This window comes from Daktulosphaira vitifoliae, unplaced genomic scaffold (assembly GCF_025091365.1).
Source record: "Daktulosphaira vitifoliae isolate Bord-2020 unplaced genomic scaffold, ASM2509136v1 Scaffold_3, whole genome shotgun sequence".
Lineage (NCBI taxonomy): Eukaryota > Metazoa > Arthropoda > Insecta > Hemiptera > Phylloxeridae > Daktulosphaira > Daktulosphaira vitifoliae.
This window is the reverse complement of record NW_026099574.1, coordinates 11,966,677-11,990,528: the sequence shown is the minus strand read 5'-3', so window position 1 is coordinate 11,990,528 and position 23,852 is coordinate 11,966,677. Positions and strand designations below refer to the sequence as shown.

The 23,852-nt window shown below is 26.3% G+C and overlaps 6 protein-coding genes across 9 annotated transcripts in view; 3 read left to right on the top strand and 3 right to left on the bottom strand.

Annotated features, from left to right (window-relative positions):
• LOC126902414 (uncharacterized) overlaps positions 1-23,852 on the bottom strand; it is a 76,599-nt gene that overhangs the window by 5,739 nt on the left and 47,008 nt on the right. Inside the window, exons 1-8 of one of the 3 annotated variants that reach the window (XM_050679659.1) lie at positions 3,808-4,032; positions 2,346-2,467; positions 1,979-2,251; positions 1,665-1,895; positions 1,388-1,594; positions 1,074-1,292; positions 805-998; positions 518-747 (exon numbers count right to left, since the gene is read on the bottom strand). In XM_050679659.1, the coding sequence (XP_050535616.1) occupies positions 518-747; positions 805-998; positions 1,074-1,292; positions 1,388-1,594; positions 1,665-1,895; positions 1,979-2,125 (1,228 nt within the window). In that variant the 5' untranslated portion in view covers positions 2,126-2,251; positions 2,346-2,467; positions 3,808-4,032. Of the gene's footprint in view, positions 1-517; positions 748-804; positions 999-1,073; positions 1,293-1,387; positions 1,595-1,664; positions 1,896-1,978; positions 2,252-2,345; positions 2,594-3,807; positions 4,033-23,852 lie in introns of those variants that run through there. The other 2 variants (XM_050679658.1, XM_050679660.1) reach the window with 2 other exon arrangements.
• Positions 2,596-5,010, top strand: LOC126902422 (target of rapamycin complex subunit lst8). 2 transcript variants are annotated; one of them, XM_050679673.1, is made up of 8 exons: positions 2,596-2,692; positions 2,835-2,961; positions 3,263-3,314; positions 3,369-3,531; positions 3,588-3,738; positions 4,263-4,453; positions 4,516-4,658; positions 4,860-5,010. In XM_050679673.1, the coding sequence occupies exons 2-8, from the start codon at positions 2,842-2,844 to the stop codon at positions 4,973-4,975; spliced, it is 936 nt and encodes a 311-aa protein (XP_050535630.1). In that variant the 5' UTR covers positions 2,596-2,692; positions 2,835-2,841; the 3' UTR covers positions 4,976-5,010. The 2 variants fall into 2 exon arrangements, with proteins under 2 accessions (XP_050535630.1, XP_050535629.1); XM_050679672.1 differs by lacking the exon at positions 2,596-2,692 and having other exon boundaries at positions 2,699-2,961.
• On the bottom strand, positions 4,955-6,474 carry LOC126902416 (3-oxoacyl-[acyl-carrier-protein] synthase, mitochondrial). The gene has a single exon (XM_050679666.1). The coding sequence runs from the start codon at positions 6,258-6,260 to the stop codon at positions 5,013-5,015; it is 1,248 nt and encodes a 415-aa protein (XP_050535623.1). The 5' UTR covers positions 6,261-6,474; the 3' UTR covers positions 4,955-5,012.
• LOC126902039 (ATP synthase subunit d, mitochondrial-like) lies at positions 12,296-12,958 on the top strand. The gene is made up of 3 exons (XM_050679061.1): positions 12,296-12,536; positions 12,708-12,876; positions 12,953-12,958. The coding sequence occupies exons 1-3, from the start codon at positions 12,418-12,420 to the stop codon at positions 12,956-12,958; spliced, it is 294 nt and encodes a 97-aa protein (XP_050535018.1). The 5' UTR covers positions 12,296-12,417.
• LOC126902417 (uncharacterized) lies at positions 17,044-18,678 on the bottom strand. The gene is made up of 5 exons (XM_050679667.1): positions 17,716-18,678; positions 17,567-17,629; positions 17,436-17,495; positions 17,271-17,321; positions 17,044-17,191 (listed from the first exon to the last, which is right to left on the bottom strand). The coding sequence occupies exons 1-5, from the start codon at positions 18,593-18,595 to the stop codon at positions 17,106-17,108; spliced, it is 1,140 nt and encodes a 379-aa protein (XP_050535624.1). The 5' UTR covers positions 18,596-18,678; the 3' UTR covers positions 17,044-17,105.
• Positions 20,425-22,059, top strand: LOC126902418 (uncharacterized). Its single transcript, XM_050679668.1, has 5 exons — positions 20,425-21,387; positions 21,474-21,536; positions 21,608-21,667; positions 21,782-21,832; positions 21,912-22,059. Exons 1-5 carry the CDS (start codon positions 20,508-20,510, stop codon positions 21,995-21,997), a joined length of 1,140 nt encoding a protein of 379 aa, XP_050535625.1. The 5' UTR covers positions 20,425-20,507; the 3' UTR covers positions 21,998-22,059.

Sequence of the window (23,852 nt, the reverse complement as noted above, 5' to 3'; positions counted from 1 at the left end):
ATACGACCATACCATCTAAGTTTATTTTCTCTCATCTTATCTATGATTGACGCTACACCTATACTCCCTCTTATATGTTCGTTTTTTATCTTATCTTCTCTAGTCACTCCACTCACTCATCTAAGCTATCTCATCTCTACTACACTCCATCTCTTCCCTATTGTCTTGTAACACTTTGAATTATATATTATAACTTGTCTCACTATAGTTTTATAGAACTAACCTTTCAATCTAATTGTAATTCTCTTATTGCATAACACACCATACGCTTCTCTCCACTTTACCCACCCAATCAGTTTTGGTTATTTTGACTTTCCAGAAGATGAGTGATAATAAGAGAGGACATGATAGAGGTGGAAAGTTTCAAGTATTTAGGATCAGCTAATATTTAGGTAGTGATTTTTTCTTAAATTTATTTACTGATTATTTAGTTTTCTAAAAAAAAATGTATAGTTTTAAACTTTTATGAACAATTTATTGCAATTATTTATGAATCAAGTGCGTAAATTTGACATACCGCATGGTTCACACTTTGTGTACATCAATAGGATAGTTAACAAAGAACCAAGTAGATTTTTGCACAACTTTGGGTAAGGAGTATTTATCACCATAGTAGAAAAACAATGCAATAATACTAAACGAACACCATGGGTTTCAAATTCAAAAGCTTTCATAAGTGTATTGTGTATATTAATAATATATTCAGCGAGTGTATCAGACCATGTTGTAAAAGCACCTTTTTTTTCTCTAAAATTAAATAACATTCATTATAAGATGATCAAAAATTTTTGTTTATTAATTTACCTATATTGAGCCTGAGAAAAAAATATTTTTGAACCATTGAATATTGATGTAATAGCTGTAACAACAGTTGCTCGTACTTTTGATGATGGATCTCTTGTAAATTTATCAACATTCAATCGTAAACAACTTTGGATATCAAAAGGGCCATCTATAATTGTATACAAATATCCTAATACAGTTTTTTTCTCAACAATCTATCAATAAAATAACATATAATTAAAAATTTAAAACAATTTTTAAGATTAATATTGATGTAGTTTTTTATTTACAGTGAATAACTTTTTCATAGTCTGTGCAGCTAGAAGACGTATGTCCCATGTATTACAACCATTTGTACAATTAGTCATAGGTTCATCCTCAGAAAAATCAGAATCTCTGATATTCATTAAATTCTCTTCCTCAACAGTAAAAGCTACAAGTTTAGGTACTTTATTTTTAGATTCTGTTATTCTTTTTTTTTTCTGTCGACGTTTATTTGTTAAGTTTGTCTGTGTTTATTTAAAAATTTATTTAAGATGGTTATAGTCAAGTATTTTCATAATTAATTTAGATTTTAAGGTAAAATCAGATTTTATATACATACTGTTTGGGATATATCTAATCTTGATGGTGTTTCCCACTGAACAATTGGAGAAGGTTCCAAATTACTTGGAATCAAAGAGTAATCTGATAATAATCCATAACGTAAATATAATAACACAATAGGTAAGATTTTATTAAAATTGTTGATAGTCCATATTTTTGATGATTCAATAAGTTCTTGTAATATTTTTAAATTATATTTTAAGACCTATAAAATGTTGTTGAATGTAAGTTTTGTAATTTTGTAGTAATCAGCAAAAATTAAATTGAATTTTTACTTCTTGTTCATGAAACTTTGCATTGTTACTATTACTAATTGATCGTTCTAATAATTTTATAATACACATTCCAATACTTTCTACATGATTGAAATCATTTAAAAAGCTCACAGTAGCATTTAAAGATTTGAAAAATACAATTTCAGTATCTATATTATCTGATCGTTCTTCTATTTTCATATTAATTTTATTTAAAAATGGAGAAAATATTGTCATAATATGGGGTATTACCTAAAATAGACATCATATTTTTTGAGTAGAAGAATCAACTATTCAATAAGTTAAAATAAAGTAATTTATCTATTAAATCTTACATCAATGTTTTTACTAGAGCCTTGATGCCCATACTTTTGTAATGTACATGTGTATAAATTTAAAATATCATTAAATTTTTCAGTAGAAATTTCTGTATTATTCACTTGTAAAATAGATGATAATAACCAAGACATAAAATTTTCCATGCATGTTTTGTCACATGATTCTAATTTTGGAATTATCTTAATTAGTATTTTAGAACATTTTGACACTAAATTAAACTCTGATGAATCAATTTCTTGACAAACTTGAAGTACACAAAGTATGTCATCCTACAAAATTTAAAATAAGAATTTGTGACAAAAAAAAACTTTATAATCTATAGATTGGAAAAACTATTGTTTGAATAATTAAATTGAAAATCACTTGATTTTTTATTGATGTAGATTTTAAACCATATCTCAATTTGTCTAAGCTTTTTGTGACATTGGATACATCGGAATTTTGCTTATGATCTGCAATGACAATGGCTAATGATGTCACCGCATCTTTTATAAAAAATTGTTTGTTCATAATTATTAAATTAATCTATTTCTATATTAAAAATGAATTATGACAGATATTTTTAATTGAAATTTTTATATACAGTTTTAATTATTATGATAATAATGAGGAACGGAGATGGTGATAAAATTTTTATCACTTAAAAAATATGATGATATCACAAAGCAGTTAAATGAAAAACAAGTCTTTATTTGCTGAGAGAATTACTGGTAAAATATTATTAAACTTATATGTAAAATTTTTGTAAATATTTTTAAAATTAAGTTCTATATTCTTTGCAGTCAATATTTTTTTTCTATGGCCAATAATTTAATTTTGTAACTGATAATTATCTTAAACTATAATTTCTAGTATAATTATGGTTGACAGTGCTCTAACTGAAAAAGTACTATTAGCTACTGGTGGATATGACCATACAATAAAATTATGGCATGCTAATACTGGAGTTTGCAATAGAAGTTTAACTCATTTAGATTCTGTATCCTTTAGATCATCATATTTTTAATTTAGTATTATTGGTTATGTCATTAGTGTAACAAAATCATTTAAAATGTTGAGCGTTACTTTTAAAATTTATATAATTCTGAAATAATTAATAGTACTCATAAAATTAATATTTTATAAATATGTTTCTTTGTTTATTAGTTAATGTAATTTTATCAAAATTAATAATTTGGTGAAGAAATCTTAAAATTTTTTCTAATTTTATTGCATTAAAAATATCAGATATAAGTTTTGTAATAGCATTGCCTGTAGTTAACTTAACTATAGTTATTTAGCAAGTAAATGCATTGGAAATAACTCCTGATAGACAACTTCTAGCAGCTGCTGGTAAAGTAATAAATAAATAATTGTATATTTAAAATAATATTTTATATTTTAAAGGTTTTCAACATATACGAATGTATGATTTAAACTCAAGTAATCCAAATCCAATTTTGAATTATGAAGGTATATCTAAAAATATAACAGGAGTTGGCTTCCATGAAGATGGTAAATGGATGTTTACATGTGGGGAAGATTGCAGTGCTCGTGTATGGGATTTAAGGTAATTCTATTATTCAATATTTTAAATTTGCAGTTATTTATAAAAAATGAATTTAGGTCTAGAAATTTACAATGTCAAAGAATATTTCAAACAAATGCTCCTATTACAAGTATATGTCTACATCCAAATCAAGGTGAACTTATTTTAAGTGATCAATCTGGTTTATTACATATATGGGACTTAAAGACTGATCATAATGAACAACTTGTAAGACCATTAATTTTGTTATTATAATATTTAATAGAATCATAAGATAATGTTATAGTGCCAACTTACCAGCTAGTTTTTCTTTAAATCAACATAGTTCTGTAACTGTGGTATATTTAAAATGGGCATAGGGGTACACTTCCCCTCTATTGGCCATGCAATATTATTATAAAAGTGTTATTTTTTGCTCATAATCAATTCAAAAATATTTTCATATTAGCTTGTAAATTGCAAAATTTTATTTGTGCTCCTTCCATCTTAAATAGGAATATATCATTCTGTAAAATAGTTTTTCTGAAAATATTTGGCTAATTTTATGAAAAACTATTTTTAACAATAAAAAAAAGACTTTTTGTTTATTCAATGATTCTCCTATAATTATCAATTTCTATGCATGCTTTTAAAGATTAGATATTTATTAATTAAATAGATTTAATATTAGCATGTTAGAGTGATAAGTCATAAAAAAATATGTATAGCATAATCTTAAGAGTTGTTATAATATCAATTTTCTTATTTTTAAGATACCTGAGGTTGATGCTTCTATACAGTGTGTAGCTGTAGACTCTAATGCAAATTATGTAGCATCTGTTAATAACAAAGGAAATTGTTATCTTTGGAAATTTAATGGAGATGGATCTAGATTAAGTCCTGAGCATAAAATGACAGCTCATAGAAAGTATGCTCTCCATTGTAAATTTAGCCCAAATTCAACGTAAGTATAATTTCTTGTTTTTTAATTATTGTTTTTTAATGAATAATTTATATTTATTATAGTTTATTAGTAACTACATCAGCAGATCAAACAGCTTGTGTATGGAAAACAAGCGACTTTTCATTGAAACAAGAGTTAAAAGATGACCATCAACGATGGGTTTGGGATACTGCGTTCAGTAATGATTCTGAACACTTGTTAACAGGTATTTTGACAATTCATAATTTTTCAAATTAATTATATACTTGTAGGTAAAATTCAAAACTTTTTCATCAATTATTTGCAATGATAAACATTGTTTAGGAAATTTTTAAAATTATTTTACATATATTTTAAATTCTATTAATAGTTATTTTTTAAATCTAATTATGAATGGTAAATTAAAAATATTTTTTTTTATTTCTAGCTTCATCAGATGGTGTAGCAAGATTATGGAATATAGAAACTGGCAATATAGAACGTGAATATGAAGGTCATCAAAAAGCACTAACTGCATTAGCATTCTGTGATCCCTACAGTTGATATAATGAAAAATAAATTTAAACTTTTTTAAATAACATTATGCTACATAATTGGTAAAACAAAGACTTGCATTAGTGCCTCCAAAACCAAATGCATTTTTTAAAGCATATCTTTTTGTTTCTCTCCATTTAACTGAATTTTGAGTTATACAAATTAAATCTTTAGCTTCTACACAAATATCTGTTAAATTAGCTGTTGGTGGTATAATACCTTCATGACAAGCCAGGATTGTAAAAACACTTTCCAAATTTCCAGCAGATCCTAATAAATGACCATGGGTTCCTTTTGTAGAAGATACATATACATTTTTACTATGTTCACCAAATAGCCTGTTTATTGATGTTAATTCTATAGAATCACCAACTGGAGTTGATGTAGCATGGGCATTAATATATGTGACTTGAGATACATCAATTTTTGCATCATTAAGTGATCTTTTCATAGCTAAATAGGCACCCTGACCATTTTCAGATGGTGCTGTTAAGTGTGCTGCATCTCCAGACATACCATAACCAATAATTTCTCCATAAATTTTAGCATTTCTTTTAAGGGCATGTTCTAATTCTTCTAATATTAATATGGCAGAACCTTCACCAATTACAAAACCATCTCTTTTATTATCAAAAGGTCTCGATGCTAATTCTGGTGTGTGATTTTGAGTAGACAATGCTCGTAATCTACAAAAAGAGGCTATAGATAAAGGACTTATACATGATTCTGCAGCTCCACAAATCATAGCTATAGCTTCACCATGTTGAATTAATCGGAAGCCATCACCAATGGCATGAGCACCTGTTGCACAGGCTGTTGATACCGCATGATTAGGTCCCTGAATACCATATTCCATACTTATTTGCCCTGCTGCCATATTAAGCAGTATGCGTGGTACAAAATAAGGGCTTACTCGACTGTAACTGGACTGTAGGGTTTCTGCCATTTGACAAACATCTTTTAAATCTACCATGCCTACTCCTACACTAACACCAATGTTTTCTTTATCAACATTTTTTTCAAATAATTTAGAGTCATTGACAGCTTCATGAGTAGCCAATAAAGCAAGACGGGTTGATGGTGCCATTGAACGAACTTTATGTTTAGGTATTAACTCTGGTACACTGATACCATCTAGTGTTGCTGCTATTTTCGTTGGAATATTTTTATAAAGACTACTATCTAATTTTTGTACAAACGATTTCCCTAATAAAACGTTTTTCCAAGAAGAACTTTTACTAGCACCGGCTGGGCAAATAGCACCCAAACCCGTAATAACAACTCTTTTCTTCATGAAAATATTTCACGGCATGAATGTATTGTAGTCATAAAATATTTCATTAAAATGTAATATTACATTTTAAAAAGTGTTTTGATTTATATTATTACTTTTATATTAATGTGAATGCATTACAATATCACGCACAGATATATAATAAAACAATTATTATATATCTGTCCTATGATATAACTCTGCTTATCGCTAACCGAAAAGTTTACACCGCTAGGAGCGCCAACTACCCGACAAAGACTCATCTAATTGAACATCGTCAACATACTGCAACCATAGTAAAATGTTAAGAAGTAATCTCGATCCTATTAGTGCGCATGATTGTTCTAGGGGCAAAATATGCAACCAACCATAACTCTGCATGACGTCACATGTATATGTTGCGTTGTGCATATTTTAATTTAAGGGGTCTATTTCTTATTTAGTAAAGTGTTTTATTAAATTTGTTGTTTAATATTAATTTTAAATTCAATTTTCAATTAACTGCTTTTCGTTAGCATTGTCTATATTATAATACATGTAAATCAATTGACATGAATTACGTAAATAACAGACACTATAGTCACTTATCAGTTAAAATTCAAAACTCAGATTAATATTAAGTATAGTTGAAACAACATTAGATAACATAATATGTTATCTAATGTAAACTAATTTTATATTATAAAATTAGTTAACATAGTTTTATAATTTTAGAGATGGGATTTTTGACTCACTGATATGAATCAGTTCACTCAAATGAGTTGACTCAGTCAGTCAACTCCAAATCCCAACCCCCAAATCGTCGAATCTTTAGGAGAAGGCGCGATTCTGACTCGTGAGTTGTAGAAGTTTGTGGAACGCGAATTACAACTCGCAAGGCATACTCGTAGAGTGCCTTCTAAATGCGCCTTAATAGTTATCTTGGCTAGATTAATATTAAATATGAAATATCAATGAACTATTGTTTTACACAAATGTCAATAATAATTCATTTTACTCACTGTAAATAATTATTATATATTAACTACTATTGTAAAATGAAATGTAATATTGCTATCAATAATTTTTTATTCATTATTTGTTTATATATAAACATTATAATTAAATTAAAACGCCAGAGAAATGAGAATCAAATTCAAATTGTATTTGCATTATGGAAAAAGTAGTTGGTAATTACTAATTAATAATTTTATGAGATGATGGGCCTCAAACCCTGATTTTTACATATAAGATGGTTGAGCTAATTTTAAGTTAAAACTTCTAATCATTCAATAGTTTGATTCCTTTTTTCTTCTGTTAAAATTTTAGATTCTCAATACATACCCACAATAGTTACACAAAAAGTAATTTATTTGGTTATTTGATATTTATAAAATATTTTTCTATTAAATTGTTTAATAGTTTTACTAATTATATTTAAATTTGTTAATTATTATTGAAATAAAGAGTAAATTTAAAATCTAAAAAAACTATTATTTTATTATTAACATCAACACATAGATTTATTTATGTGTTAAATTAGGTATACAAATACAATGTAGGTATTATCAATGTTTAATGTTTAGTGCATGCAGTGAGAAAAATAGGTCTCTTCTTTCATATATTTCAAAAATTTTTTGCATGCAATGACAGGTCTATTCTTGAATGAATATTGTTCTAAAAACTGACATATTATGTATAATCTAGTCTCATTTATTTAAAATTTCACTTATTATGTCAACGCTGTTTCCTGTGATCACAGTAAATCTTGTGTACAAAATCGAAAATTGTGAAACACTTTATTTAATTTACAAAGGTATTTTATTTCATTTTAGAATGAGTAAATCAAGTGTTATTTGGGATTTTTTCAACTTGAAGCAAATAATATTCATGTAAAGCGCGGACTTTGTCGTATAAAATTAAAAAATAATCATTCTTCGACTTCAAATTTAATTAGACATATTAAATCTAAGTATCCATTAAATTTTCCCTCAAATTTATTAGACACAAAGACTCATGTAATAGAAGAGACGATTGATGACCCAAATATTGCTCCATAAACTTCTACTTCTGTATGTTAAATCTATGTATCACAATTCACATGATTCAGAATTTATTGATAAAACGTTCTAAACTAAATTCAATTCTCAGTATGGCACACTGATTCAGCTCGTTCAGTTNGTCCACACTGAGTCATTGAGTCACAGTACTATGGCACACTGATTCAGCTCGTTCAGTTCACCTAAAAGAGTCAACTCATTGAGTTGACTCACTCACTCACTACCCATCCCCACTTACAATGATATACACCGCCCTACCAACTCTGCTTATTGAGGGTGACGACCGTATTTCTCCACTTAGTAATTAATTTAGTTTTGTGTGAAATTTAATCAGCTTTTAATTATATAATCAAATTTCGGTGACGTATCACCTGTTTGATCAACACTTGACGAATTAGATGGCGCTGGTTGATCCATGTGCAAAATAGTGTGGTGTTTTTTCTCGTACCTGTTAGACACCAAGTTTTAAGTGCTTGAAAATGCAACATAACTCGGTTTGAGACAGAAAAACATAATTTGTGCGCAGAAACATGTTCACGCCTTTTCCGAATAGAAATTTTTTGAAAGGTATAGCACTGATAAAGGGAATGTGCACGATTTTGACAATAAGAACACTGAATTTTATTTTTAACAGTTGATTCTAGATTGTTAAACGCGACGGTGATTAATAAATCTTTTGGCGACTGCGAATTTTCCTGTACCGAACGCGACGCAGCTAGATTGGAACCTTTAAGATTTTCCAAAATTTTACGTTACAAAGTTCAGCAAGTCATCCATAGTAGAAATAATCGATTGGGATATATTGTTTTCAAATAAGTGTCTTATCGTGTTATTGAGTACATGAAAAGTAAAAAACCAGACAGGTTGTCTACACTTAAAATTTTGATTGCCTCAATATTTTCTTTGAACACATTCAAAAAAAGTTACAAAGATGAAAGTGATTCACTATTTATAGGCCAAAATGCAAAGATTTTATCCAAGTGTGCCGTTGCTAACACTTGTTTGTTTTCATACCTATCAGTAAGCGCGTTCCACGCTATATCATAATTGGCTTCCGTAATTGGTATAAATTTTATGACAGTGAGCGCGGAGCCGGACAAACACGAAAGAAGGAAATGGAATTGCCTAATTTTATTGGAATCGACGTTCACAATAGATTCAAATGCATCACAAAAGTAGTCCAGTCTGGTGATACTACCTAATCAAATTTCAAGTTCATATTCGCATACTTGTTGTCGTATAACGCATAGTAAAATTCATTTTACTATGGTATAACGTATGAGAATGGCTGGGCGCAGAAACAAAGGGTTGCGGGGTGTTCACGTTTTGAAACTAGTAATACAGCAGCACTAATATCATAAAACATGTGTTCTATTTCAACGGTCATCGGCGAAACGATACTATCGAATAGTTCGACACGATAGAGTTCTATTAACGCGCTTACAATAGTCTCTTGATGTTCGCGAAACTGTTTTTCAATAAACACTTAATTGACGAACGCATACTTCAAGCTGTTCTTTAAGGTTAATGTCTGACTTAACCTTAATGGCGAATTTATGAATTTCGGTAATCGACTTAAGGGAACTATCCCATAAAGTAGTACTCCAATGAGAGTCTTTTCTTCCAGATTTACTTTAAAATGCCTCTAATACATTATATTTTAATGATTAAGACAAATAAATAGCAATGCTCGAAGGACCAATGAATAAACGCAGCACCCGGTAGTATTCACGTGGGTTCTATTAACGATCGTTGTTTTGTTTTGTCTTAAGTCTGACTATGTCGAGTAAAAGGAAAAGGGTGAGTGGACTGTATGAATAAATGTAGAATGAATTTACAATATATTATTATTAAATGTATAATACTTGAATCATAAAATTTTATATACACCAATGTGGATAGGTAGGGAACTTAATACTAATGCCACAATGGCGATGATATGAACAAATAATAAATTATAAATGTGAGTAAGTCTTAAAAAGAAGATGAACAAGCATTATGCTTATCGGCTAGTTGAAACGGTGGATGATAATGTTGTATATTGAAAGGATCAATTGAAATCAAATGCAAGTAGTTGACCAACGTGTATAATATGTTGTGAATAGTATTTTGATGTATCTCAGAAAATATATAGACCCAACGGCGATATACTAAAAGCACAATGGTGTGACGATCGCAAAGGTGATATTTTACTTTTACAACAAAACGAATACAAAAACTACTGGCTCGCAAGCGTCATTGAGCTTATAGTTGAAAATACGCTAAGATGACGGCGACAACGCAGACATAGAGAGAAGACCGACATCAACCGGTGTAGCATAACAATATTATTAATAATCATAACACAATTTCTCGACAACATATCGATGTGTATCCAACAATAACATTATAAAATTTTAGCGTTAAGAAACTAATTTAATAAATTTATTTTTATTATAAGTTTTGTTAGTATCTATCAATCCTTCCTTAAAACAATTTCACACTAAAAGCTACTTTATTTAAATACTTTACTAATGCTATTAAATAATATGTAAATTTGATTGTTGTAAAATTTTTAATAAACCTTGTTACTTAATATTTATTAGTTGATGATATTAAAAAATAAAAAATGTTAAAAAACCCAGCACAGGGGGGTCGCGGCACAGTTGTGACGTGGTATAGTTGGATCAAGTATAATGATATCTGACAGTGATTAAAATCACTATCAAAAATAAACGCTTCGATGCAAATCTTTAGATAGTGTTTAATTTTAAAAAAATTGGTGTTTTATTCCAAAAGCTACTTGATCTGCTGGTTCCTTAATATCTCGATTAAGATAAAGTATGTCGAATGAAAAAAGGTTTATTAAAAAATATTATTTCTCATAAAAAAATTGTGTGGATCCATAAACTTTTTAATAAGTTATAGCATTATAAAGTTAAATATAATATGAATAATAAAATCGAGAATTTTCACACGAAAATAGCATTCGGTAGCCGTTTTCACCATGAAGACAAGTCCAGAGGTCAAAAACTTTTTTTTCAAATTAAAGTACATTACATTAGCTTTAATTTAAGATATATATAAAAGAGTCAGACCTTTCGGAACATTTTCAAAAGTTAAGTTGAAAAAGTTAATTTTTTGTGAAAAAGTTGTCATTTTAAATCCCCCCTGTGGGCAGAAAAAAGGTCAAATTTACAAAAAAAATATACCAAATAATAGGTAAAGACATCAAGCATCTATAAAAAAAAGAATTATATTGATATGTTCATTTTTGAAAAAGTTACGGCAGTTTTTAGAAAAAAAAATTGAAAAAATTTTGAAAATTAGCGATTTTTAAATTTGTAATTTTTTTGGAGGTTTTCTCCATTTACGGGGAACGAGGGAAATTTTTTCAATTTTGAAGGGTAATGTTTTCGACTAGATACAATTTGTGATCTTTTGACGTATCGTTGAAAGAAATCCGTTCGGTGAGAGCTGAGAAAAAGTGGTAACAGACAAAAAAAAAAAACACATTATAGTAAAACCAATACCTTCTCAGCTTCGCATCGAAGCTAAAATGAATTGTATACACCTCTAAAAGAAATACTGGTGAAATCTATAAAGTATGTGAACAAACCGTTTGAGTTAAATCAATATAATCAGAAAAATGTCTAGTATATTAGACTCGTGTGTTTGACTATAACAATGTATTGGTTTTTTCTCGTGTAGTAAGAGAGTTAAAAAATTGTCGAATTCTACGAATTAAGAATATTCAGCTGTATTAAATTATGATTTATCCGAGTGCATTATAAGTACTATTGTATTTCTATTATTCATAAAAAAAGTAATAATAATATTCAGTACTGGACGTAAAAAGTGAACTTATCATTTAGAGTAACCTGAACTAAAAATAGCTTTTATTTTTTATTGCATTTAACTTGAAGTATAATGTATTTATAAACATTTTAAATTTTTTATTAGCTAGACAAACTAACAAAAAATATAAATTTAAATATAAATATCGAACATCTTTAATCGATATAAAAAATCGATATATCGTTGCCATCCCTACAGCTGCGTGATAACATTAATTTTTGTAAGAATCTGAATGCATTTGTAAATTCAAACAAAGTGTGCTTTTGTTATCCATCTTTATACAAGTTATTATATTAATTAAAATGGCTAGAAGAATTGCTCAGTCGTCTGTTAATTGGATTGCTATTAGTAAACGTGTTCCTGAAGCTAAAAAAGCTGCTTATTTAGCTTTTAAAGCTAAATCTGATGAGTACCTCCGAAAGTATGTAAAGATCATTCAAAGATCATTTTTGACCGAATTAAATGTTTACCGCTAAATATTTCTTAAATTAAAATTTTATAGATTAATATAATGTGATAAATGAGTAAAAAAAAATTATATAAAGTTATATTACTAATATATATTTTAAATATTGAACGAAATAATTTGCAGAATGTTTGCATTATCCTCAGAAGCATCTAAAATTGAATGGGCCAAATACAAGAATGCTATTCCTATCGCTGGTTTAGTTGAAAATTTTGAAAAGCAATACAATGCACTTAAAATTCCATATCCTGAAGACAAATATACAGCATTTATTGATAGCTCTGAAAAAAAAACTGTACATATTCTTTTTGTTTATTCATATATATTTTTATTACTCTTTAGAAAATTGTCTTTAAAAATATTGCTTTCAGATTTAAATTTTGTAATGTGAATAAAGTAAAGTGTTATATGAACTTGGAAAAATAATCAAATTTTACTTTTTAACTAAGCGTTATTTTCGATGAATGTACCATTTTACCATACTCCACATAAATGTTAAGATTGATTTTTTTTATTATTGAATTCTTAATGTTTTATTGCCAAAAACTAGGAAATATTGCTATATATCTTCTATATGAATCAAAATTCCAAAGTAAGATTAATTTTCTATTATTACTCAGCAAATCGATAAAGAAAAATACACTAGATCATTTTGTACTAGCTAAATAAGAGAAATATAAAAAAAACCTTAATAAGAATTGTTTTTTTTTTTTAATAATTTAACAGGTGGGCTAAGAGTCACGGCAAGTGACGTTAATGGCTGTGGCGAGGTGTCAGTGAGCGAAACTGTACTGACTGATACCCATCCTAGATAGGTGTCAAGCCCATAGGGTAAACCTTTCATGTGTATGATCTCCGCCTTTGGACGTACAGTATGTGGAAAGACATCTCCGTCCAACAACATATCAATCGTACCGGGCGTTTTGAACTGGATATCGGCGAACAACAAGTCATATATTTGAAAAATTAACTCTATCTACAGATTTACATCGAAGCGTTTTTTATGTTAGTGATTTTAATCACTGTAAGATATCATTATACTTGACCCAACTATGTCACGTCCTCATTGTGCCGTGACCCCAATGTGCTGGGTTTTTTCAAATCAATTTGAAGTAAATGGGACATCTAATTTTTCTGCAAAAAAATATTATACATTTAATTTTCAACGACATCATTTAATGCAAAGAATAGAAATTTCCCAGTAAATATATTTACATAAAATTTAACCGTTCATAATTATAAAACTTAAAATAGGTTAGACATAACTAAAATATTAAGTCTAGACATTGCTTAAAATACTGCTGAGAAAAAAAAACCTTATATACATGTGTATGAATACATTTTAGCTTCGATGCGAATTATTATGTATGTATCAATACAATTTTTTCATGAGAAGTAGTGAATGTATTTATATACATCTTTCTTTCTTTGATTAAAAAAAATAGGTTAAATATAATATATTCCTTATTTTTATAATACCAAAAGTTACTTAAAAATGATTACTATGATTTCTATTTAAGTATTCTATTACGATATAAATGCAAAGAAATAATGAGTTTTTCTGATAAATAATTTGTAAATAGTAATTATAAAATTTTCTGATTATATATCAATCTTAAAAATAGCATTGTTTTAATTCTCATAAAATTTTCTATTTAATATTGCCAATTTCAAAATTGTAATTGAGCTAAAAGTTATGTTAACATATTCAATTTTAGCTTCGATGCTACGCTGAGAAGGTATTAATTTTACCATGAAGTGTATCCATGATTGACGCAACACCTATACTTCCTCTTATATGCTCGTTTCTTATCCTATCTTCTCTACTCACTCCAGTCACTCAACTAAGCATTCTCATCTCTGCTACACTTATTCTCTGCTCTACTTTCTTATCAACCGCCCAACACTATGAACCATACATCATAGCTGGCCTCACAATTTCATACTAAATTTAAAAACTATAATTAGTATGTATTCATATATTATATTTTAAAATCAAAGAACTACTAATCACAGGATATAATTAAAGAAATAAATGTTGATATTGCTTTTGGAATAATCCATCAATTTCTCTAAATGAAACACTATCTATAGATTTGCATCGAAGCGTTTCTTATGATCTTAAATTAAAGCTTATGTAATGTACTTTATTATGAAAAAAAAAAAAATTGACCTCTGGACTTGTGTTTGTGGTGAAAATAGACATCAAAGTTAATAATACAATTACGATTTTTGTAAAATAATTCTTTTTTATAAAATTAACTTAATAATGCTATAACTTTTTGTAAAGTGTATGGATCAGTAAATTTTTTTTTATAGATGCTTGATGTCTTTATTTATCATTTGGTATATTTTTTTTATAAATCTGACCCTTTATCTGCCCACACGAAAAGATTTAAAATGACAACTTTTTCACAAAAAATTTTCTTTTTCAATTTAACATTTGAAGGTGTTTCTGAAGGTCTGAAACTTTTATATATATCTTATATTAAACGTAATGTAATATACTTTATAATAGAAAAAAAAAATTTGACCTCTGGACTTTCGTATTCGTGGTGTAAATGGCTACCGAATGATAAATCAACATAATTTTTTTATGAGAAATAATATTTTTTAATAATACCTTTTTCATTTGATATACTTTATCTTAGTCAGGATATTAATAAGGAACTAGCAGATCATGTAGCTTTTGGAATAATCCATCATTTTTTTAAAATTAAACACTATCTAAAGATTTGCACTGAAGCGTTTTTTCTTAATAGTGATTTTAATCACTGTCAGATATCATTATAATTGATCCAACTATGCCAAGTCACCACTGTGCCGTTACCCCCTTGCTGGGTTGTTAGATATTGAAGTTTTGAACTGGCACATCGAGTTATGAAGGAAATTTTTCATTTGTGATTGGTATAATTCTATAGTATTATTGGTATAAATTTATTTTATTTACTGTATAATATTTGTTATAATGTTACGAGCAATGATTTTTTAAGTCAAGCCGTGAAATATAAAAAATCTACACATTTTGAATGAACAAATAAAAAAATACACATTTAGTATTAACACTTGGATGCGTCATTACTATAGAAGAGTCGAAAATAAGTATGAACAAGGTTATAAATATATTACACAAACTCTTATGCGAATAATTGATAAACTAGAATCTTTCAACTTTTATTATTTTATTTTCTATTAAAGTATTGTATACCTAATAATTTGATAAGAAAATAAAACTGCTTCATATATTCTATAATATATTATANATAAAACTGCTTCATATATTCTATAATATATTATAAAGCTATAATTCGCAATAATTAACGCATAAGTAGTAAATCATAAAAGTTACAATTAGCTACCTGTATTTAAAGTCCCGTTTATTTTATACACGTGTTCAATTTCGAATAATTGTAATTTTAAAGTGAATAACAAGTAAATGAATAAATATGAATAAAAAATACGATCACTATTAATTTATCAAACTAAAAATATGTTTCCATTTGTAAAAACAAAATTGATAATCTTATAAGTGATGAACCTAAATATTAATTGATAACAAATAAATGTAAAATTATAAATAACTAAAAATCTAAAAAAAAAAAAACGTTCAAAATTATTATTATATTGAAAAATATTGATTGTCTTGGTGAAAATAATTAACTTGTAAATTGGATATGACGGATATAGGAATTGATAATTTCGGTACACAATAATATTTAAATAATTACTATAACTTAATAGAAGCACATAAAATATTTAATATATTTAAACATTTTTAGTGTAGCCTTTTAAAAGTTTATTTTCTATTACCATGATATATGTATAATACATAACATAATTTTGTTGAACAAAAAAATTTAAAAGTGAAATAATGTTTGGATGATTATAAGATGCAGACAGGTAATAATATAACAACTTCAAATAAAATTATAAAAAGGTTTATCGTTTAAATCACTTATATTTTGTTGTGAATTTTCCCCAGTTTCATAATTTATTTATGATATTATAATATTTATTTAATATATTATAAAGCTATAATTGGCAATAATTAACGTATAAGTAGTAAATCATATAAGTTACAATTAGCTACCTGTATTTAAAGTCCCGTTTATTTTATATACGTGTACAATTTCGAATAATTGTAATTTTAAAGTGAATAACAAGCAAATGAATAAATATGAATAAAAAATACGATCACTATCAATTTATCAAACTAAAAATATGTTTCCATTTGTAAAAACAAAATTGATACTCTTATAAGTGATGAACCTAAAATTAACTGATAACAAATAAATGTATAATTATAAATAACTAAAAAATCTAAAAAAAAATCGTTCAAAATTATTATTATTTTGAGAAATATTGATTGTCTAGGTGAAAATAATTAACTTGTAAATTGGATATGACGGATATAGGAATTGATAATTTCGGTACACAATAATATTTAAATAATTACTATAACTTAATAGAAGCACATAAAATATTTAATATATTTTAGCATTTTTAGTTAAGTTTAAATAAACTTTAAAGGAACGTATAAAAAGGTTTATCGTTTAAATCATTTATATTTAGTTGTGAAGTTTCCCCAGTTTCATAATTCATTTGATTTTCTGAAAATAAGTTATGGATAGAACAGTTAGTCAACAAATATGTTGTAATTAAAATTGACTATAAATAATTTAATTTTACCTTCCTGATTATCTATTGGCGTTGTTAAGTAAGTTGATACGTATCTGAGTTCTAAATTGAAGAAAACGCAATTCAAAAAATAAAAAATGTTTTAATTTAACGTATTACATTAAATATTAATAATTAAGGAATCAACCATGATAAATTTTACAAATAAATATGTACCTTCATTGTGCAGAATTAATTTTAAATGGTTCTCATTTAAATTAGCATAACTAGTAAATCCTAAACAAATAATTAAAATTAAAACATTTGAAACGGTCAGATAAAATTACTGTAAGTAATTAAAAAATTACCTTCTTGTACGAGAAATAGGGTTATCATTGAAGTGTCAGTGTTTGAGTTATTTAAAATGATTTCTAAATAAAATGTTATAAATTTGTTACGATTTATAAAAATAATGACAAGTTGTTGATATTTTTATCAAAAGTATAACAAAATTTACCTTTATAATTATCAGGTAAAATAATTTCTAATGGAATAGAAACCATTTCAGTTTGGATATTATATAAGAAACCTAGTTTGAAAAATTTATTAATAATTGTATTGTATATTTTATTTCTAACTTGTACGTTAAGATAATGATGAAATTCTATATTTGGATTATGAGATGCTCTGTATCTGTATTCATTCCATAATGAGTTTAGGTCCACTTTTCCAATTTCACAAAATGTGTCAATATCTTTATCTATAATTGCCTTATATTCATTTAAATAATTATTAAAATACTCTAATACTGGTTTTGTTATTTCAGGATCGTCCTGTGAGGGTTGCAAATTTTTTAATGATTCTTTAATAGAACCATAAGATTCAAAAACAGAACTCATCATATAACGAACATTAAGATTTGTATTCCATGGTTGAGTATGGTAACTTTCGATAGTATCCATAGCTCCTTTCATTTTTTTTAACATTGGAATAATTGCAAGAGTATTATTTATAATCTCTACAGAACAATTATACATTTGTTTAGGGCCAGCAATGCTATGATGACAGTAGGTACATAATTTTTTCAGCATGAAGAAAATATACCGTAGATCGTTGGCGTATGAGCAACCAAGAAATAGAGTGGCAATTCTTATTCTGCTTGAATAATTACTGCGGTTAAAAGGTGATTTTAAAATATCTTGTATTGTATAATTATTTCTTAAATACTCAACAGTAGTAACGTCATTTAAATTTTGCCAATATACATTTTTAAAAAAAGTGTGAATTGCATTTGCATCATGAATACTCTTGTTTCTTTGAAAAACTCTTGATGCTTCAATAACTTGAACCGAGCACATTAAAAAAAATATTATATATTTTTTAAAAAGCAACATCATTCATGAAAATAAAAGTGAAAAATATTAATTCAGTAAATATGAGCTAATTAAGTTTTAAGAACTTCCAGTTTCAATATTTTTAAAAAATTTTAATAAAATTTTATAATATTACTAATATATAAGTTTTAAATAAGTCATTTATGTCAATAATTTGCTTTTATTACTCTTAGGTTATGATTATTATTATAAACTATTAATCATACTAGTATATAATATGTATACAGTATACATATTTCATCATTACCACAAAATTATTTACAGAATAATAATAATTTAAAAATTTTTTTTTATTTTTTGATAGCTTTATTTACATATTATTTTTGAATTATTAGCTATGTAATACTTTTTAAGTTCATTCCTTATACCTTGTTAATGTCACCTTAGTTTTCTAAAATAGTAACACATATTTGAATTCAATAAAATGATTGAGGATTTATTTTAATAGAAAATAGCATTTGAGTTTTGAACATAATTTTATTCGTTTATTAGTTATAAAAATTTAAAGTTTCAAATTTTAAAGTTAATATACATGTATAATATAAGAGAGATGATAAAAACAGGAAGCTAATTGTTTTTTTATGATATTGCTATCACAGATACGAAGCGTTTATTGTCAATTATGACTCTACAGATATGTTTTCTGTTATGCCAGTTAATATATTTATGAATGCTATCTCACATCAAAGTATACGATAGAATTAATATTATTCAGATGTGCGTAATACGGATATAATTTTCCTTCGATTTACAAAATATGTGTGGTCATTGTATCTTAACAAAGAATTCATGATTATATACCGTATACTTTTATTTTCATCTTGTAGCTAAACGAACTTCGACCATCCGTTAACCATAATATTTATATTCTATTTCTATATTTATATTCAATTTATTTATCGTCTCATCACCTTTTTTATGACAAAAATTATTTCTTGTATTTCACCATTCCAAAATATCTTATAATTTCCTTTCCAACCTTACCTTTTTTTTATGACACAACAATCAATAGTAACTAAAGATTTGCATCAAAGCGTTTTATATGATAGTGATTTTAATCACTGTCAGATATGATTATACTTGACCCAACTATTCCACGTCACCAATGTGCCACGACCCCCCTGTGATGGGTTTTTTTTTATGAAGTAGTTATTCATAGATTCGAAGCTGATATTGTCAATTATGACTTTATCCACAGATTTAATTAACCACAATGTGGCTGTAAGGAACATTGATGTGAGATAGCATTCATAAATATATTAACTGGCATAACAGAAAACATATCTGTAGAGTCATAATTGACAATAAACGCTTCGTATCTGTGATAGCAATATCATAAAAAAACAATTAGCTTCCTGTTTTTATCATCTCTCTTATATTATACATGTATATTAACTTTAAAATTTGAAACTTTAAATTTTTATAACTAATAAACGAATAAAATTATGTTCAAAACTCAAATGCTATTTTCTATTAAAATAAATCCTCAATCATTTTATTGAATTCAAATATGTGTTACTATTTTAGAAAACTAAGGTGACATTAACAAGGTATAAGGAATGAACTTAAAAAGTATTACATAGCTAATAATTCAAAAATAATATGTAAATAAAGCTATCAAAAAATAAAAAAAAATTTTTAAATTATTATTATTCTGTAAATAATTTTGTGGTAATGATGAAATATGTATACTGTATACATATTATATACTAGTATGATTAATAGTTTATAATAATAATCATAACCTAAGAGTAATAAAAGCAAATTATTGACATAAATGACTTATTTAAAACTTATATATTAGTAATATTATAAAATTTTATTAAAATTTTTTAAAAATATTGAAACTGGAAGTTCTTAAAACTTAATTAGCTCATATTTACTGAATTAATATTTTTCACTTTTATTTTCATGAATGATGTTGCTTTTTAAAAAATATATAATATTTTTTTTAATGTGCTCGGTTCAAGTTATTGAAGCATCAAGAGTTTTTCAAAGAAACAAGAGTATTCATGATGCAAATGCAATTCACACTTTTTTTAAAAATGTATATTGGCAAAATTTAAATGACGTTACTACTGTTGAGTATTTAAGAAATAATTATACAATACAAGATATTTTAAAATCACCTTTTAACCGCAGTAATTATTCAAGCAGAATAAGAATTGCCACTCTATTTCTTGGTTGCTCATACGCCAACGATCTACGGTATATTTTCTTCATGCTGAAAAAATTATGTACCTACTGTCATCATAGCATTGCTGGCCCTAAACAAATGTATAATTGTTCTGTAGAGATTATAAATAATACTCTTGCAATTATTCCAATGTTAAAAAAAATGAAAGGAGCTATGGATACTATCGAAAGTTACCATACTCAACCATGGAATACAAATCTTAATGTTCGTTATATGATGAGTTCTGTTTTTGAATCTTATGGTTCTATTAAAGAATCATTAAAAAATTTGCAACCCTCACAGGACGATCCTGAAATAACAAAACCAGTATTAGAGTATTTTAATAATTATTTAAATGAATATAAGGCAATTATAGATAAAGATATTGACACATTTTGTGAAATTGGAAAAGTGGACCTAAACTCATTATGGAATGAATACAGATACAGAGCATCTCATAATCCAAATATAGAATTTCATCATTATCTTAACGTACAAGTTAGAAATAAAATATACAATACAATTATTAATAAATTTTTCAAACTAGGTTTCTTATATAATATCCAAACTGAAATGGTTTCTATTCCATTAGAAATTATTTTACCTGATAATTATAAAGGTAAATTTTGTTATACTTTTGATAAAAATATCAACAACTTGTCATTATTTTTATAAATCGTAACAAATTTATAACATTTTATTTAGAAATCATTTTAAATAACTCAAACACTGACACTTCAATGATAACCCTATTTCTCGTACAAGAAGGTAATTTTTTAATTACTTACAGTAATTTTATCTGACCGTTTCAAATGTTTTAATTTTAATTATTTGTTTAGGATTTACTAGTTATGCTAATTTAAATGAGAACCATTTAAAATTAATTCTGCACAATGAAGGTACATATTTATTTGTAAAATTTATCATGGTTGATTCCTTAATTATTAATATTTAATGTAATACGTTAAATTAAAACATTTTTTATTTTTTGAATTGCGTTTTCTTCAATTTAGAACTCAGATACGTATCAACTTACTTAACAACGCCAATAGATAATCAGGAAGGTAAAATTAAATTATTTATAGTCAATTTTAATTACAACATATTTGTTGACTAACTGTTCTATCCATAACTTATTTTCAGAAAATCAAATGAATTATGAAACTGGGGAAACTTCACAACTAAATATAAATGATTTAAACGATAAACCTTTTTATACGTTCCTTTAAAGTTTATTTAAACTTAACTAAAAATGCTAAAATATATTAAATATTTTATGTGCTTCTATTAAGTTATAGTAATTATTTAAATATTATTGTGTACCGAAATTATCAATTCCTATATCCGTCATATCCAATTTACAAGTTAATTATTTTCACCTAGACAATCAATATTTCTCAAAATAATAATAATTTTGAACGATTTTTTTTTAGATTTTTTAGTTATTTATAATTATACATTTATTTGTTATCAGTTAATTTTAGGTTCATCACTTATAAGAGTATCAATTTTGTTTTTACAAATGGAAACATATTTTTAGTTTGATAAATTAATAGTGATCGTATTTTTTATTCATATTTATTCATTTACTTGTTATTCACTTTAAAATTACAATTATTCGAAATTGAACACGTGTATAAAATAAACGGGACTTTAAATACAGGTAGCTAATTGTAACTTTTATGATTTACTACTTATGCGTTAATTATTGTCAATATAATGCTGTCAGATATCATTATACTTGATCCAACTATTCCACATCACCACTGTGCTACAACCCCCCTGTACTGGGTTTTTTTATTTTATTTTTTCAACGCCTAAACAGGCTATATTTCAAAAGACATTAAAATCTAAGTTTAAATTTTTACAACAAAACATTATGTAATAAACCAAGAATAAAAAAGAATAAAATAAAAAGAGTTGGGTAGAAAATAAGAGAGAGAATAAAAAGAAATTAGGGTTACTTATTAAATTATTATAATAATTATTTATTATAAGTTTTTGTAATTTTAATGTAGATTTAATTGTCTTCAATTTTATTTAAATTAATTTTTTCATTAATTATTTCTCTCATTAATTATTAATGGTTTATCACGCAATAGATTGTTGGAAGTTCGAAAGCATAGGTTAAATTGTACTTACCTTACGTCCTATGTAATACAATCATATTTCAAGTAATCCTGTGTTGATTTCCGCATTAAACGTACTACGTATACGATTTAAACTACACGTCATATAGTCTATGTAATTAACAATAAAAACGATTCAAGACTTTAAATAATATGATTTAATTACACAAAGTCTACAACTGGTCTTACTTGTGATAGATTCTAAACACTCTGTATTTTATTATAAATACAATTTTAATTTTTTTACTTATTGATTTTTTTTACGTCTGTTGAATAAGTTATTTTTTAGAGAGTATATTTTATTGAGAGATCGATACCAATATTTCTTAAATTTTCCTCTGGCCTGGCCAAAACAAGATTCAGAAATATCTATATCTATGTAAAAAATTTATCAAGGCAGAATTGTGGTGGCCCAATGTGTCCCGGTGCTAAAATAAAGCACCTTGAAAGGATGCGGCACAATAATCACCAAGACAAAAATTAAACACCAAAAATATATTTGTAAGTTTCTTTACGCTGTCTACCGGCGCGATGTTTTTTAAAACAAAGACATTAGTAACGAGACTAGCTACCCAATAAGAAAAGCTCACAATAAATTTTTATAATTAAATAAAAATCTAAAGTTAGGTTGGGTTTATTATTAAAATAAAATAATTTTAAAAAGATGTAATGTTTAAAATATTATTTGATATTTATTTCCATAATAAGAAAAATAAAATATTATTAATGATTGAATAAATTAAATTAAATTAAAATATTCACCAAAACAAAATTCACTTTAAAATTTCTAAGTGTCATTTAGTTTTAAAGAAAAATATTCTAAGTCCAAATTAATTAAAAAAATCGACTAAGTGTTTTTAAATTGAAAAATATTCTAAGTTCAAATTAATTAAAAAATCAACTAAGTCCCGGAGAGTGAAATCTTGAGTAGAGTGTCGTAGATTTTGTGTATTTT

Coding starts and splice junctions, on each gene's coding strand:
- LOC126902422 (XM_050679673.1), top strand. CDS start 2,842: ATGGTTGACAGTGCTCTAACTGAAAAAGTACTATTAGCTACTGGTGGA. Junction 2,962..3,262: donor GTTTAACTCATTTAGATTCT/GTATCCTTTAGA, acceptor ATAGTTATTTAG/CAAGTAAATGCATTGGAAAT. Junction 3,315..3,368: donor ACAACTTCTAGCAGCTGCTG/GTAAAGTAATAA, acceptor TATATTTTAAAG/GTTTTCAACATATACGAATG.
- LOC126902416 (XM_050679666.1), bottom strand. CDS start 6,260: ATGAAGAAAAGAGTTGTTATTACGGGTTTGGGTGCTATTTGCCCAGCC.
- LOC126902039 (XM_050679061.1), top strand. CDS start 12,418: ATGGCTAGAAGAATTGCTCAGTCGTCTGTTAATTGGATTGCTATTAGT. Junction 12,537..12,707: donor TCTGATGAGTACCTCCGAAA/GTATGTAAAGAT, acceptor AATAATTTGCAG/AATGTTTGCATTATCCTCAG.
- LOC126902417 (XM_050679667.1), bottom strand. CDS start 18,595: ATGATGTTGCTTTTTAAAAAATATATAATATTTTTTTTAATGTGCTCG. Junction 17,496..17,566: donor CCTATTTCTCGTACAAGAAG/GTAATTTTTTAA, acceptor TTATTTGTTTAG/GATTTACTAGTTATGCTAAT. Junction 17,192..17,270: donor GCCAATAGATAATCAGGAAG/GTAAAATTAAAT, acceptor ACTTATTTTCAG/AAAATCAAATGAATTATGAA.
- LOC126902418 (XM_050679668.1), top strand. CDS start 20,508: ATGATGTTGCTTTTTAAAAAATATATAATATTTTTTTTAATGTGCTCG. Junction 21,388..21,473: donor TTTACCTGATAATTATAAAG/GTAAATTTTGTT, acceptor CATTTTATTTAG/AAATCATTTTAAATAACTCA. Junction 21,537..21,607: donor CCTATTTCTCGTACAAGAAG/GTAATTTTTTAA, acceptor TTATTTGTTTAG/GATTTACTAGTTATGCTAAT.